This window comes from Pelodiscus sinensis, chromosome 5, assembly GCF_049634645.1.
Source record: "Pelodiscus sinensis isolate JC-2024 chromosome 5, ASM4963464v1, whole genome shotgun sequence".
Classification (NCBI taxonomy): Eukaryota; Metazoa; Chordata; order Testudines; family Trionychidae; genus Pelodiscus; species Pelodiscus sinensis.
In genome coordinates this window covers 52,064,818-52,080,636 of record NC_134715.1, presented here as the reverse complement: position 1 = coordinate 52,080,636, position 15,819 = coordinate 52,064,818, and the positions used below count along the sequence as shown (strand labels likewise).

The following is a 15,819-nucleotide window of genomic DNA, read 5'->3' as shown; positions in this document are numbered from 1 at the left end:
TGGAAAGATAAGAGCCACCGGAGTCCAAATGTGACTGTACACAGAGCTTTTAATGATCTAAAAATCAAAAGGGCTACATACAGGAAATGGAAGAGCCTGTCAGCAAGGAAGTCACGTAGTATACATAGGAATAGCACAAGTGTGTGGGGCCAAAATCAGGAAAGCCAAGGCAAAGAAGTTGCAACTGGCAAGAAATATTAGAGATGACAAGAAGGTATTCAAACATGTCAGATAAAAAAGAAAGATCAAGAACAGTCTGGGTCCAGTGAAGAAGGTGAACTGGTAATGAAAGATGATAGGAAGGCAGAGCTACTCAATGCCTGCCTTACTTCAGTCATTACACAAAAAACAACTAGGCTACGTCTACACTGGCCCCTTTTCCGGAAGGGGCATGTAAATTTCACGAGTCGTCGTAGGGAAATCCGCGGGGGATTTAAATATCCCCCGCGGCATTTAAATAAAAATGTCCGCCGCTTTTTTCCGGCTTTTAAAAAAGCCGGAAAAGAGCGTCTAGACTGGCCCCGATCCTCCGGAAAAAGTGCCCTTTTCCGGAGGCTCTTATTCTTACTTTGAGGGGCCAGTCTAGACGCTCTTTTTTAAAAGCCGGAAAAAAGCGGCGGACATTTTTATTTAAATGCCGCGGGGGATATTTAAATCCCCCGCGGATTTCCCTACGACGACTCGTGAAATTTACATGCCCCTTCCGGAAAAGGGGCCAGTGTAGACGTAGCCCTAGTGAAATTAGGGGAAGGGATGCAGTAAATATGGAATTAGTAAAGAATCAGATACCTTCTGATCAACTTGAATTAATTCAAATCAATGGGGCTGCATACTGTTCACTGCGGGGTACTGAAGGAATTAGCTAAAGAAATCTCAGAGCCACTGGCAATACTTACAAACTCATGGATGGCAAGAAAGTTCCTAGAAGACTGGAGAAGGTCTAATGTAGTGTCCATCTTTTAAAAGGGCAAAAAGGAGGATCCAAGGAAATATAAACCAACTGACATGATTTCAGTAATTGGGAAGCTGGTAGAGCAATGTGTAAACATTCAGTTTGCACATACCTAGAGGATGAAGAGATAATCACTAGCAGCTAGCATGAATTTACCAAGAACAAATCATGCTAAACCAGTTTTTTTCCTTCTGACAGGGTAACTGATTTGGTGGATAGGGAAAATGCAGTGGACATAACTTCTGCAAGGCTTTTCACACAGTCATACATGATATTCTTATAAGTAGGAGTAATTCAGGCTCAATAGCACTACCATTAAGTGGATACATAATTGGTTAAACAACCTCAAACAAATGGAATGATGCCAGACTGGAGGAAGGTTTCAAGCAGGGTTCCATAAGAATCTGTTTTAATTCTGGAGTTGTTTAACATCTTTATTTACGGCCTGGATGTAGGAATAGAGAGATACTTATTAAGTTTTCAGATGACACAACACTAGTGGGGATTGCCAGTATTTTGGAGGATAAAGCTAAGATTTAGAGGGATATTGATAAATTGAAGAACTGGTCTGTAGACAACAAATGTAATGTGCTACACTTAGGGTCAAAAAATCATATGCACAAATACAGAATGGGGGAAATCTGATATGTCAGCAGCACTGCTCAGAAAGATTGTGAGCTGTGGCAAATCACAATCTCAATATGTATCAGCAATGCAATGCTGTTGCAAAGAAAGCAAATGCAATATTACATTGCATTATCGAAGGCAGAGCAGGCAAGTTCTGGGAAAGTGATAATGCCATTCTGCTTGGGACTGTTTAAGCCAGAGCTGGAGTACTGTATCCAACTTTGGTCACTGTTGATTAGAAAAGATATAAAGAAACTAGAAAGGATCCAGAGGCCATCAACAAAGATGATCAAAAGGTTGGAATGCGAGCCATATGAGCAAAGACTAAAGGAATGGGTGTGTTTAGTTTGGAAAAGAAAAGATGATGGGGAGACATAGTAGTGGTACTAAGATATTGAAAGGACATTATAAAAGAAGACGGAGAAAAGACAATGGGTTCACACTACAGCAAAACAGATTTAGATTCAATTTCAAAAAAGATGTCATAACTGTAATAATAATAGGATAATGGAACAGATTGCCTAGGGAGATCATGAAACCTTCTTTATTGAGGTATTTAAAAAGAGGCTAGGTCCATCTTGAATGATTTAGACAAAAGACATCCTGCATCTTGACATAAGTTGGACTTCGTAAGTCTTGCAGTCCCTTCTAACTCTAGGTGCATCTACACAGCACCCTAAACTCAAAATAAGATATGCAATTTGTGCTAAACAAATTGCATATCTTATTCAAATCTATTTCAAAATAGCTTATTTTGACATTTAATGCATCTACACAGTGCCAAATTTTGAAATAATGCACTATTTCGAGATATTCCTTTACCCTTGTGGAACAAGGGTTACAGGGATGCTGAAATAGCGCTCCCATTATTTAAAAAAATATTTCGAAATAACGGGCAACATGTTAAGACGTGGGGTAGCTATTATGGGATACCTCCAGTGGAGCATGTCAGAGCATTTAAGGTGACATGGCCATCCAATGCAGCCTAGGTAGTCTCCAGAAGTAACAATTTTTTTCGTGCCACTGGATTCCGACTTCTGAAGCAGAGAGAGTAGGATTGTCTCTGTGCAAAGGCTTCCCACTATAATAATATTTTTCACACACAGGTTATGTTGTGCAAAAAAAAGAAGTTGGTAATGGGAGCATGGAACATCCTTACGCTCATGGACTGCGAGGACACAGTAAGACCTCATCGGAGAACAGCCTAATCACTGAAGAGCTTTCATGCTATGGTATTGATATCGCTGCCTTGAGTGAAACCAGGCTTTCTGAAGAAGGATTTCTCACTGAGGTATAGTGGTTATACCTTCTTCTGGAAAGGGAAAGCGCAGAATGAGGATAGGATTCATGGAGTCGGCCTGGCCGTTAAGACTAGTCTGATGAAACAACTTTTGGACCTGCCTGTCGGTATTAGCGAGAGGCTAATGAAGCTACGCCTACCCTTTAGTCACAAGTGGCATGCAATAGTCATCAGTGCATATGCTCCCACCATGAAAAGCACAGAGGAGACAACTGAACAGTTCTACATCGATCTCAGTTCCATTCTGTGCTCAGTGCCGGCTAACGACAAGTTGATCTTGTTGGGAGACTTCAACACCCAAGTTGGCTGTGACCACAGTCGATTGGAGGGAGTGTTAAGCAAACAATGGTATTGGTAAAATGAACAGCAATGGCTTATTGCTGTTGAGCAAATGTGCAGAATATGACCTCCTCATTACAAACACAGTGTTCAGGATGGCAAACAAATACAAGACTACCTGGATGCACCCTAGATCGAAACAATGGCACATGATAGATTATGTCATTGTTCGTCAGCAAAATATTTGGGATGTCCTTATCACCAGAGCCATGTGAGGTAGCAGAGTGCTGGACTGGCCATAGGCTTGTCCGCACTATTTTCAAAATACACATTGCACAGCATCACCCAAAGCGCCCAAAGCTCATTCGAACGGCCTTTAACATTGCCAGACACCAGCAGCCTTCTCATCTGTGCAAGTTCCAGTCAAGCCTTGATGAAAAGTTGACTGCCAACAGACCATTGATTGGAGGTCCAATTCAGAAGTGGAGCCAGTTTAGAGAAATAGTGATGGAGACAGCGAAGTCAGTGCTGGGTCCCAAGAAATGCAATCATCAAGACTGGTTTGATGAGAATAACAGTGCTATTGAGGACCTGCTTGCCAAGAAGAACAAGGCATTTATGGAGTGGCAGAATGACCCAGGCTCCATCTCTAAGAAAGACAGGTTTAAGTTTCTCCAGGCCCAGGCTCAGCGAGAAATCCGCAAAATGCATGATCAGTGGTGGGAGAAGAAAGCTGAAGAGGTGCAACACTATGCTGACTTAAGTAACTCAAGGGAGTTCTTCAGCTCCATCAAGTCAGTCTTTGGTCCTTCCAAGTCTGGCTTTTCCCCCTTGTTGTCTGCAGATGGAACCACATTGATTAGGGATAAGGCTGGCATTAATAACCAATGGAAAGAGTATTTCAGTCAGCTCCTGAATCATCCATCATCAGTTCATCAGTCAGCACTGGAACAAATTCCTCAGAAGCCAACCCTTGAAGACCTGGGAGATCCTCCATTTATTGACGAAGTTAGAAAGGCCATCGGGCAGATGAGTTGCGGCAAGGCATCCTGCAAGGATGGAATTCCCGCAGAACTGTACAAGGCATTTAATGAGGAGTCACTTAAGGTTATTCATAATGTCTTGACCAGTATTTGGGAAGAGGAAGAAATACCATCTGACCTCCGTGATAGTTGCTCTGTACAAGAATAAGGGCGCAAGAGCCGATTGTGGGAACTACAGAGGTCTCTTGCTGCTTTCCGTTGCTGGGAAAATCTTCACCCACATCATCCTGAACAGGCTGATTTCAACAGTTTCAGAAATGAGTCACAATGTGGTTTCTGCCCTAATCACAGTACTGTCGATATGATCTTTGTAATGAGACAAGTGCAAGAGAAGTGCCTTGAGCAGAATATGAACCTCGACTCTGTCTTCATTGATCTGACGAAGGCATTCGACACAGTTAACAGAGACGCATTGTAGATCATCCTCAGGAAGCTGGGTTGCCCAAAGAAGTTCATCTCACTCATCAAGCTGCTCACAACGACATGACAGGAGAGGTGTAGCCAGACAGGAACCCCCCTGTAACATCCATTTTTGCTTGCCTGGAGCATGCAGGGCACACAGAGCAGTAAAAGCCTTGAACAGAAGGCTCAGGCTGCTGTGTAACCCTGAATGGCTGTAAAAAGAGATATGCCAATTGCTAACCAAGAGGCTGCCAAGGAGTGACCTTGACTAAAACCCATATTGATACAAACACACAGCCGTCCGAGGGGGGAGGAATTTTTTGCCCAGTAAAAAAAAAATGTTCAGTACTTACAATTTAGTTATTTCTTTTACAAGTGTAAATTAAGTTAAAACTTGCTTGTAAAAACTGGCATTACAAAGACAGACCAGTACAATTTGGCATCTTAAATAAAAAAAAATACGGGCCCCTATGGGTATAAAAATGGGTCCAGCAGCACATTTACTTTAAGTGTTAATCTACCATCTACCTGCTGGTTGGGTTAGGTGTTTGACCTCCCAAGGTTTCACGGGAATGCCCACCTTGTATTTGTTTTTCCTAGGAATTGAGGGACCGGCCCTGGCTTAACCCGCTGGAGTCGAGAGGCACAGAAGGGGGTAAAAATTGTACCTGGATGTGGTTCTTTGTTTTAAGTGTACACATAAACTTAAAGCTTTTTAAAGATTAAGCTGTTACTTGGGACCATTATTTCTATTTTCTATCTTTATTTTCTTTGTAACCATTTTTTAAATTTATATTTGCTAGCAGTTAAAAAATAAAGCAATAGCCATTGTAACCATATAATTTATAAGCTTATTTAATAAACCTGTAACTGTTTAAGTTTTAACCTAACTCCTTCAGTTGCTGTAACAAAACCAAGCACAATTTAAAAAAACTTCAGACGGTCATAAGGAACAGGTATAGAAAACGCTTGGACATTTAAATTGTGTCACTTCCAGGTAACAGATCCGTTGGGGCATCTCTCAGTCTTCCCTAAACTGCCCGCTGCAAAAAAATCCTGTATCCTAGCAGCTAAAATCTAAAGTGTAATAAGCTCTCCCTATAAACTCTGCGGCATCTGTCAGCCTGTTGGCTGCCCTCCACGACGGGATCCCAGTCGTAGCAGTAAAGGCACGAATGTTAAACCTTTTCTCGGTAACACACACACACACACACACTGCCCTAACCGTCGGCTAACAAAATTGGCGTAGTCGGCAGGATTGTGTTATTGGTTCAGATACAGCAGCATGAAGCCAGTCATGATTGACATGGAGTTTAGCTGTATGGGGAAAGAGTTTGCCCAAGAGGGATGGGGCAACCCTAAATGGGATAAAGAGATGTTAGGGAAAGGCGCTTGCATCTGGCTGTTAAAGGGTGTGGCAAGCAGCTACTAGCTACTGGAACTTAGAAACAGAGCTGATAAGGGTACAGAGAGAGAGATATGAATTCTGGGAGCAATGCCAGAACCTAGATACCCGGGGAAAAACCCTAAATTAGGACATGGAGCACCTACAGGAATGGCTCCTCCTGAGGCTAGAGAGGGGAAGGAGAAAGTAATTAATGGAGAAAAATGAGCTTTTGGAGCTGGCTTTAAGAAACTTTGCTAGCTCAAGCCCCCACTCTCCCACCTTCCACTGTAACCAAGATAAAACAGAACAGCATTCCAACCAAAGCTATGTCTCCAGTCTGTAAACTAATTCAAAATCTGGAAAAACGGAATCTTAATTCGTACCTACTCCCTGTATAATTTGCTCAGGAAGCATGCTTGCTGGGAATGAGCCCCCACCCACGAGGAAGCTCTGAGAAACAGCTGATAAACGAGATATACACACTTATCAGTTTATGGGTCCAATTCACCCTAATGCCCCATTTCATTTGTACCTCACTGTGGGAAACACAGGGATGTCCTATGCCTTATGGCATGAAGGAAAAGGTGTACCCTGCCGTCCCATACAATTTGGCTCCAAGTTATGGCAGGGGTCACAGTCAAATTACATGCCTTATAAAAAAGTGCTTTTGGCAGCCTACACAGCACTAAGGGAAACAGAGGAGCTAACCCAAGCTCAAGCCATAACACTTCACACTCCTCTTCCAATCATTAAGCCCATATTGGAGGGAAAGGAGTTTCCACTGGGAGTAGCCCAAAAGAAAATAACTGTCCAAAGATAAGCACTCTATTTACACCACAGACTCTACTGCAGCATAGATGTTATGAAAACCCTATACTGAAAAGTTTAAAATTAGTAATAGCTGACTGCAATAATAAACAGTCAGATTTACCTACTAAAAGAAATCAGGAGAGGTGTAAGGCTAATTGGGAAAGCCCACCCTCCTTATCAAATTGATACTAAACAAACCTGTGTCATTGAAAAAAGTCATTTAGCAAAAATCAGGACGGATCATAAGAAGGAAAAAGCATGTAAAATAAAAAGGCAAAAAGGTTTGAAGCCCTATGGGCATAGTTAAAGAAATAAGGAAAGTAATACAGACATTGGAAAGTTACTAGAAATAAAAAATGTTTTCTTTAAAAGAATGAAGCAAGTGATTTGAGGTAAAAAGTAAAGGTAAAAAGTAAACTCCATGGAAGTGTGGAAGGAATTAAGCGATTGTTGTAATGTAAAGGAAAACTTGCTTTAAAAATAACACCTCGTTTCTTTGTAGCCTCTTTCTTAAACCTTTTCTCGGTAATACACACACACATTGCCCTAACCGTCGGCTAACAAGAGGTACTCTCGGATGGTGTGCCATCTGAGAAATTCAACATTTCCTGGGCAGCCCAATATCAAGTGATGGATCCCTTGACGAAGAGATTACAGCGAAGATCCAGGGAGGCCCAAGGAAGAGGTATAAGGATAACCTGATCAACTTGCAGTGGACAGGCCTTCAACCTCGACAGTTTGAACTAGCTGCTGCAGACAGGACTAATCGGCGTTCCCTTACGAGAAAAGCAGTGACAAAGTTTGAGGACGACTGCCGCCAATGCCTCACAGCTGCAAGTGAAAGATGACATAGAGCTGTGTTCTCTCCTGTCCTGACAACCGGCGTCCCGTGCCCTTTTTGTAGCCACATCTGTGCTTCGACTTTTGGGCTCTGGAGCCACATGCGTCTCCACAAATGAAATGCAAAACATGTCTTCCTCAGCTCCCGAGAGACAACCAACAACAGTATCCAAAATAGCTGCACAGTGTAGAGGTACCCTCTATAATTCTATGAGGGTATGTCTACACAGCAAAGTTATTTCAAAATAACAGCCGTTATTTCAAAATAACTTTACTAGCATCTACACAGCCAAACTGCTATTTTGAAATTAATTCGAAATAGCAGAGCGCTTATTTCGAATTTGGTAAACTTCATTCCACGAGGAATAACGCCAAATTTGAAATAGCTATTCAGAAATAAGTGCTGTGTAGACACTTATATAGAAATAGGGGGCCTCCAGCCTTTCAGGGTGCCCTGGTGGCCACTCCAGCCTCAACCAAGACCACTCCTCGCCTTCCCCCCTTCCCGGAGCCCTTTAAGTGCCTGTGCCAGCTCCAAGCCTGCCAGCCCAGAGCCAGCTGTCACTGCCCCTGACCCAGTGGCCCCAAAACATGAGCCACAAGCCACTAGAAGCCAGCCCTCCACTGCTCCCCAGGAGCAGTCTGCCAGCTCCCAGGAGCCTTCCAGGGCCCAGAGAAGAAGGGCGCCTTCCTGGTCCAGGGTGGAGATTATGGACCTTATTCAGGTTTGGGGGGGATGCCCCCAACATCCATGATCTCCTCACTAGATGGAAGAACACAGCCGTCTATGGCATGATAGCTGCTAGCCTGGCCACCAAAGGCCACATGCAAAACCAGGAGCAGGTTCGCATAAAAATCAAGTTGGTCCAGTGTGACCCCCTTCCAGTTCCCTCCTCCCAAGTTTCCCCCTCCCCTCTTCCACCCTCTCTCCTCCCCTCTCCTGCCTCCTTTTCCCAGTCTCACCAGAGTTTCATTACTCCCCCCCCCCCAGTTTCGTTAAATAAAGAGAGTTTGTGTTCATGAAAATATGTGTATTTTATTTGACATCAGAAAGGGGGGTTAGGGAGGGGTAAGTGGAAGGCTACGAGGGAGGAATGAGGCACAAGCTCCCCAGTGGGGCAACCAGGGAGTTTCTTAGTGCTCCTCAGGGTGGAAGCTCTTCTGCAGGGCCTCCTGGATACGGACAGCCCCCGGATGGCAGCCTGCAGAAAGTGCAGCCAGGTTCGCAGCAACGCATCCAAGAGAAGCACCAGAGTGCCCAGGGGCAGCTCTGGCTCCATGTTGCAGAGAATTGTGGTGTCCCGAGTGAGGGCAACCAGAGCAAGCAGAGACAAAATGCTTTGCTGTCCCTCATCAAGGTAGGCAAGCAAGCAAGGAAAGCTGAGAACTGGATGTCCAGGGGGGGTCCCTTTAAGCACAGGCCTCAGATAGCCTCAGGCAGCAGCCACACAAAGTAACTCCTGACCTGATGCCCTGCCAGACCTGGTTCTGGCTGGTCTTAAATGCGATCCAGCATCCATTCAGTGTGGATGCGCTATTTTGAAATAGCAAAACGCTATTTTGAAATGCATTTTGTGTGTAGACACGTTATTTTGAAATAACTTATTTTGAATTGACTATTTTGAAATAAGATATTTCAAAATAATGTTGTAGTGTAGACATACCCTGAGTCTAACATTCAGACTCAGGTTGCTGATGTGGAATAGTCAGCCTCACCTCATTTTGAATGTCTCATTCCACTGATTGCCTGTTAACACAACAGAATTGAATGAGCTTCTCTGGTCATCATGACTAAGTGTATGTTAGAGTCTGCACTGATTGCTCTCTGATCCATGGGAAAAAAGCCTTTGAGAACCTGCCTATTGTCCCATATATTTTGCAGTTTTATATGGAGTCTTGAAGATCCTAAAAATGATACTGAACCCTAATCAGAGGTTTCTAGGCCTAGTGTTATTTAAGGAGCAGTCGGGTATAAAGGCATCACTTTCAAGATAATCTCTGGCAGTATCCACTGTAGTGAAGAGTGACTTATTGTGGACACTAGATTTGTATATCAGATTCAGCTACCTTTGCAAGACTTTCTTGAACAATATCACAAAAGGTTCAAGCCTCCATAATGTATAACACTTGCAGAGAAAATTTCATTTGGCTCTTTACCTGAAATGAGAGAACAAGAGTTACTATAGATATATAATACCATTTTCTGAAACAATTATAACACCCTATGTCTTGAATGCCAATGTTGTAAAAAAGCTGTCTATCTCATAAGTATTAGACGCTAATATCATAGGAAGCAGAATGTATATAGTTATTTAGAAGCTTTGAAAGCTATGCATGTTTTAAAAGAACCATAAAATTACAGATGGTTGAGATGGATAAGATTTAGTTATAATATTATCAAGCATCTTACTTTCCAGTGCAGGTTTTTTTTCTGACAGAATATAATTTAGTGTTTTGTTTGGACTAGTTTTAAATACCTCAACCTATAGTTTTCCATATATTTTTTTAAGATTATTCAGCTGTCTAGTAGCAAAGCTCTTTGGCAGTTGACATAAGTAAAGTTTTGACTATGAGAATTACCTTTTTGTTATAAATCATATTAATTTCCTTTTGCCTGAGAGAAATTATATGCCCTAGTAATTTTTATATTTTTTACAAATAGAACATATGTTTTTATATGAAATATCCAAAAATAACCAAAAATACATCAAAACATTTCTATTAATTCATGAGATTAAGAAAACCTTTTTACATTTTCTCCTGTCACTGATTCCATTTGCCTTATTACTTTCAGTCCCTAGCCCACAAACTTGGTGGCACAATCAACAAACCCCTTAGTGGCTGTTTCATCTCTGCTCTATTTGATTTCTCCACTCTGAGTAAATGATTAAGTTTTCATGCATTGGTTCAACCAAAATCTATGTTCACTCAACCACATCCTTTATTGATTACTTCTACTGCAAACAGTAGGCCAAGTGTGATATACATAATTGGACAGTTGTCAGGGGATGTGGGTGTTAACAGTCCTGTTTTCCCAGTTGGAAACTGGAATCACCTTGATACACAAATATTCTGCACAGTTTCATTCTCATCCTTTGGACCGAGGAGTTCTTCTCCTCAGAATATATGTTTTTAACTCTCTAAGGTCTGGTTGAATGAATTTAATGATTATACCATATAATACGCTGTTCAAGTTGCACCTGTGCACTGCATATAGAAAAATAGAAAAACTGGAATTAATATTTGTCTAACACTTTAACCTTGTCCTTTAACTTATATAAATCATGTGCCACACTACTGTGTGGAAATGTTTGATTTTCTCCCCTTTGGAAGAAAGATAGGTTTCCAAATATGTTTCTGATTCTAAAATTTAGAAACCTTTTGACATTGAGCAAATGTTTATAAATCAGTATATTTCATATTCTAGTGTTGTTTAAATATGTTCAGTTAATGATTTTGATAAATAGAATTTTACACATTTAAAAGCATGTGTTTTACTGTAACATAACACTGAACATTTTAATCACCCTGTTGAAATTTAGAATGCTTTGGCAGCCTACTGCAATAGTGCAACTAACTCCATATATCTAGATGTGGTCAAACAATATTTAGATTTGCATCAAGGCTTCACTGTTTTTCCTGTTCAGTGGCAGGAACTTCATTGTTCTGATTACTCTGTTTGCATAATCCAATTAAGTGATCCTAGCAGACATAACACCATGAAATTCTGGAAACACATTCCTAATATGGTTTATATTAAAAGTGTTAGTTTAAATAAGCCTCAGTCAGTCATTTGTTGCAAGAATATAATTTAAAAGTGTTTTAATATGGTATGAAGATACATCACTATTCTTCATCACAGAAACCTAAATTTGTGAGTTACTGAAATAGGACTAGATGTATTTTGGCTGGCTCAGTGACTTGACATATAACATGCTGCACTATACATTAGAGACTCAGGTTCTTGGCTTATATTGAGGTCAGCTGCAGTGACACTCAGCTTTAAAGAGAAAAAGTGTGTAGTGCTTCACTCTCAGGCAGACTTGAGCATCTGGCCTAGAGGGCAGAGACATTATATTGTTAACATGGCCAGCTTTATTAAAAATCATATGTGCAAATATTATTGTCAAATTCATTAGCCCATTTTCTTTCTATATTGGAAGTAACTTCAAGTATCCTGAGTTTCAATGGGAACTGACGGTAACACCTTCAATCCACAGTTTATAGCTTAGCCTGTTTGACTGCAGCAGCCCTTTACCTGTGCAGGCACACAACATCACTACATCCTGAAGGAGGCTATTAGTTCTGTGATGTACAGTCTCATTATATTGCTGCTGCTGCTGCTATTCAAGAAGAAAAAGGATTCTAAAGCAAAAAGTGGCATCCCTGAGTCATGGGGGCAGAAAAATACAAAAACAAAATTCTTACTGACAAATGAATATGCTTAGTCTCCTGCCTTGGCACGGACTTTCAGTTTCATTCCTAGATAAGGTCTGACATAGCTACAAAAAATGTCTGACGAGATGCTGAGTAAATAAAACATTATTTTAGAGTACTGGAAACTCCAAAAAGCATTGAAAATAAAGAATTAGCAATTTTTTTTCATTCTTGGTACTAAATATAATTCAGCTATATATTGGAAATTGATTTAAAAGATTGTTTTCTTTTTGTGTACAGAGGATCGAATGCTGCCTCTTGCAGTTATATACCCTACTGAAGGGATACTTAGACCTCAGTGGTTCAGGAGCCAAATTAGTGGTCAATATTACCCCAAAGAGACATAGTAATATGAATGTATTATTTCATTCAATTTCTTTCTCTCTCTTTCTAATTCTCACAGCAAAATGACCACATATAATTATCTTGTCAGCTACATTGTAAAAAAAACATTCTGATTGGTTAATAACTTTGATTGGTTAATAATTAAATCACACAGTGTTTTAATATCAAGTGCTGCAGGAGAAACAGTAAAGAGTCACTTGTAGCTCAGAAACCTCAGTCTATCACTGCCCTGCAAGCTTCCATGGAGACAGCAGATGTTCAAATGAGGACAGAACCATGTTCCAAATTTCACCACAAACCAAATTAGCAAATACAGTTTCTAGACTACTTCAAAATAATGTAATGGGAACCAATGACAGATTCTCAACTATAGTCTGTTACAATGTATGAAGAAACAACCTTGATAAAAAATTAATTGCAACCTTTGTCATTTGTTTTAGCCAGGGAAAAGTGACTGAGGCTATTGAGTACTTGGAAAAGTTTGTGACAGTTTCCAAGAGTGCTCATCTAAACCAGAGTCTCGTGGATGCATGCATATTCCTTGGAGATATTTACAATGAAAGAGTAAGTATTAGTTACAGTGATGACCCTATAGAGTTGATTGTAATTCAGGGTCAAAATCTGTGTTCTTATATGAGAGAATGTCCCATCAGAATCTGATGAAGGTATTGATTGATATAGGAATTTTTCCTATATTGCCAAGTTACTAGCACTATGTCTATGCTATGGAATTTTTCTGGGATAGCATCCTGTAAAAACTCCGCCGTGTCCAGGAAACACGTCTGCTCTTCCGTTTTTTTTTTTTTTTTTTTTTTTTTGCGGAAGAGCAGACGCGCTCTTTTGGAAGCACTGTCTTCCTCCTTCTATGCAGAAGAAGGGTTCATCTGAAAGTGGAGGCTTTTCTGAAATTTGGTCCAGTGTAAAGGAGCCAAATTTTGGAAAAGCCTCTTCTGGGAAAAAAAAAATCGGAAAAAGTATGTAAATTGCAATAGATCAATGTAGTCCAATAGATCAGTATAGTCTAGACATAGCCTAGGAATGGATGTTAACTGGACTGCCTAACTTGAACACTTTGGGGATAAGGTTAATATGTGTTCCTAAACCCAGATCCACATTTTCCAATAAGGCTATGTCTAGACTGCAAGCCTCTTTCAAAAGAGGATTTTTCGAAAGATATTTTTGAAAAAGCCTCTTTCGAAAGAGAGCGTCTAGACTGCATGCAGAACTTTCGAAAAAGCAAGCTGCTTTTTCAAAAGAAAGCAGCAAGTGAGTCTGGATGCTCTCTTTCTAAAAAGCCCTGTTTGCTTTCAAGAACGCCTTTTTTCGAAAGAGCACTTTCGAAAAAAGGCGTTCTTCCTCGTGGAATTAGGTTTACCGCCGTCGAAAGAAAAGCCGCGTTCTTTCGATTTAATTTTGAAAGAACGCGGCTGCAGTCTAGACGCAGGTGAAGTTTTTTTTTAAAAAAAGGCTACTTTTTTGAAAAAAACCCTGAGTCTGGACACAGCCTAAGTGTATAATTCTGTAATGAGTCAAACCAAAACTCCAAATCCAAACAACTCCTATCTTTCAATTCTGTCAATAGTCTGGATCCAAATATGTAGCTTGGGCATGTCTATACAAATTAACTATTAAATCACAAACATATATTACCATGCTACTATGCAGAATAACTACTATACTTTGAAAACAAATGGACAAATAAAAATTATAATATACTACACTGAAGATTTAAATGTTTCAGCCTGATTTGCTATGTGGGCTCTGCCAGCATAATTCAGGAAGTGTCTTCCAGTAGCAAAAAGTCTTCTCAGGAGAACAAGTCAATAGTGCAAAATCTTTTCCCACACACACAGCTCACATGCACACACATACACATTGTACTTGATGGCCTTGATTCAGTCTGTGCACCCCAGAAATAGAGTGTGCTAGACAATCTAAGAGTGAGGTACCTATGAAATATGCTGATTTAATATATTTCCCGGACAGCATTTTTGAACTAGACCTGATATGCAAAACTTTCCTTCTCTGCTGAAACTCCAAATGAAAGTACTAACTTTCTTTCCATGTGATAAAACCTCTGGTAATACATCTGCCCCTGCAGGGACAGATAAAACACAAAACAGCATTCGGGGTGAGGGGGAGGGAGTATTTGATACCAGCCGTTTTTAAAATATTTTTAAGTTTAAATGATACATGGAATCAAGTTGAAATAATGAGTAATAATAGAAAATTGTACTCATCTTTGTTCAGCCCGGCTAGTTGGAAAATTGGAAAGATACAAAGACACTTTCACCATGAGTAAATTCTATATAAATATTGGAAGTGAAATTTTGAATTATTATGAGCATTTTTGAGCTGAGGTTACCATATTACTGAAAAAAATGGAGGAGCTTTATGGCTATGAAGCAACCATACATTTTGCATTTCCTAACTTTCAAGTGCTCGATTTGGCAACCAGATTAACGTTCTCTTAATTTATTGTATAGGTTGCATGCTCACTTTAGAAACTGTAACCCCAAATGCATCCTTACTTTTATGTTTTATTTTGTACTGAATTCCCAATGCGAAGGTTACTGTCCTGTGGAATTGCTTAAGTGGTGAAACAAAGTCTATGGTGTAATCTTTGAATTAACCTGGGACTTTACTATTATGATATTCTCACTTAAAGATTTGTTCCTTAAAGCAAATGTAGAAGACTCTGCCTTTATAAAAATGACCTTGAAAGCCAAAGAATTTGCAAGTTATACAAGAAATATATTTAAAAGTTATGTTTATTGTAGTTTAATGGATATGGAAGTCACAATAAAATAGGTTTGTGTCAACAATATAGTTAAATATTTCTTCTACACAATTCAGGCAAGTGAACTCAGACTCTGGTTAACTGTAATTTACATTTTATACTGTTACTCTGCTATCATTGCTGATTACCAACTGCATACAAAGTGATTTTCTCTAAGAACTAGCCTTCTCCAACATGTTCTCCTTAAGTCCTGTTTGTGATATCAGAATTTGTTGCAGTCTGAGCACTGAACCATGATACCATAAAAAGAAAAAAATGCAGAGAAAGAATATGACTTTTAAATATTGGAGATTTTTGTAAAACATATTATTTTAAAAATATGACAATATTTATTCAAAACTAAAAATGTGTATAGTGAGAGTTATTACACTCAGATACTAAATGACATGTCTCTTCAAACTGTCTTTCTAAAACTCAGTGTATGTGTCTCCAGCAGCATATACCTATTGAAATTAAAAATACTAAAGAAAAATCGTGCTTCTGCTCTGCAGAGTTCTTTACTTCATCTGGTCAATTTTAAGTGATATGCTACTTTTCGTGTTACCGTTATTGTCATTACTATTTAGTTTTGGAAATCATACTACTTGAACATAAATA

At 39.9% G+C, this 15,819-nt stretch overlaps 1 protein-coding gene across 4 annotated transcripts in view; it reads left to right on the top strand.

Moving 5' to 3' along the window:
* Positions 1-15,819, top strand: part of TTC29 (tetratricopeptide repeat domain 29) — a 209,629-nt gene that overhangs the window by 116,485 nt on the left and 77,325 nt on the right. For all 4 annotated transcript variants that reach the window (XM_075929999.1, XM_075929998.1, XM_006133842.4 and 1 more), the window contains exon 10: positions 12,863-12,986. In XM_075929999.1, the coding sequence (XP_075786114.1) occupies positions 12,863-12,986 (124 nt within the window). The remainder of the gene's footprint in view (positions 1-12,862; positions 12,987-15,819) is intronic.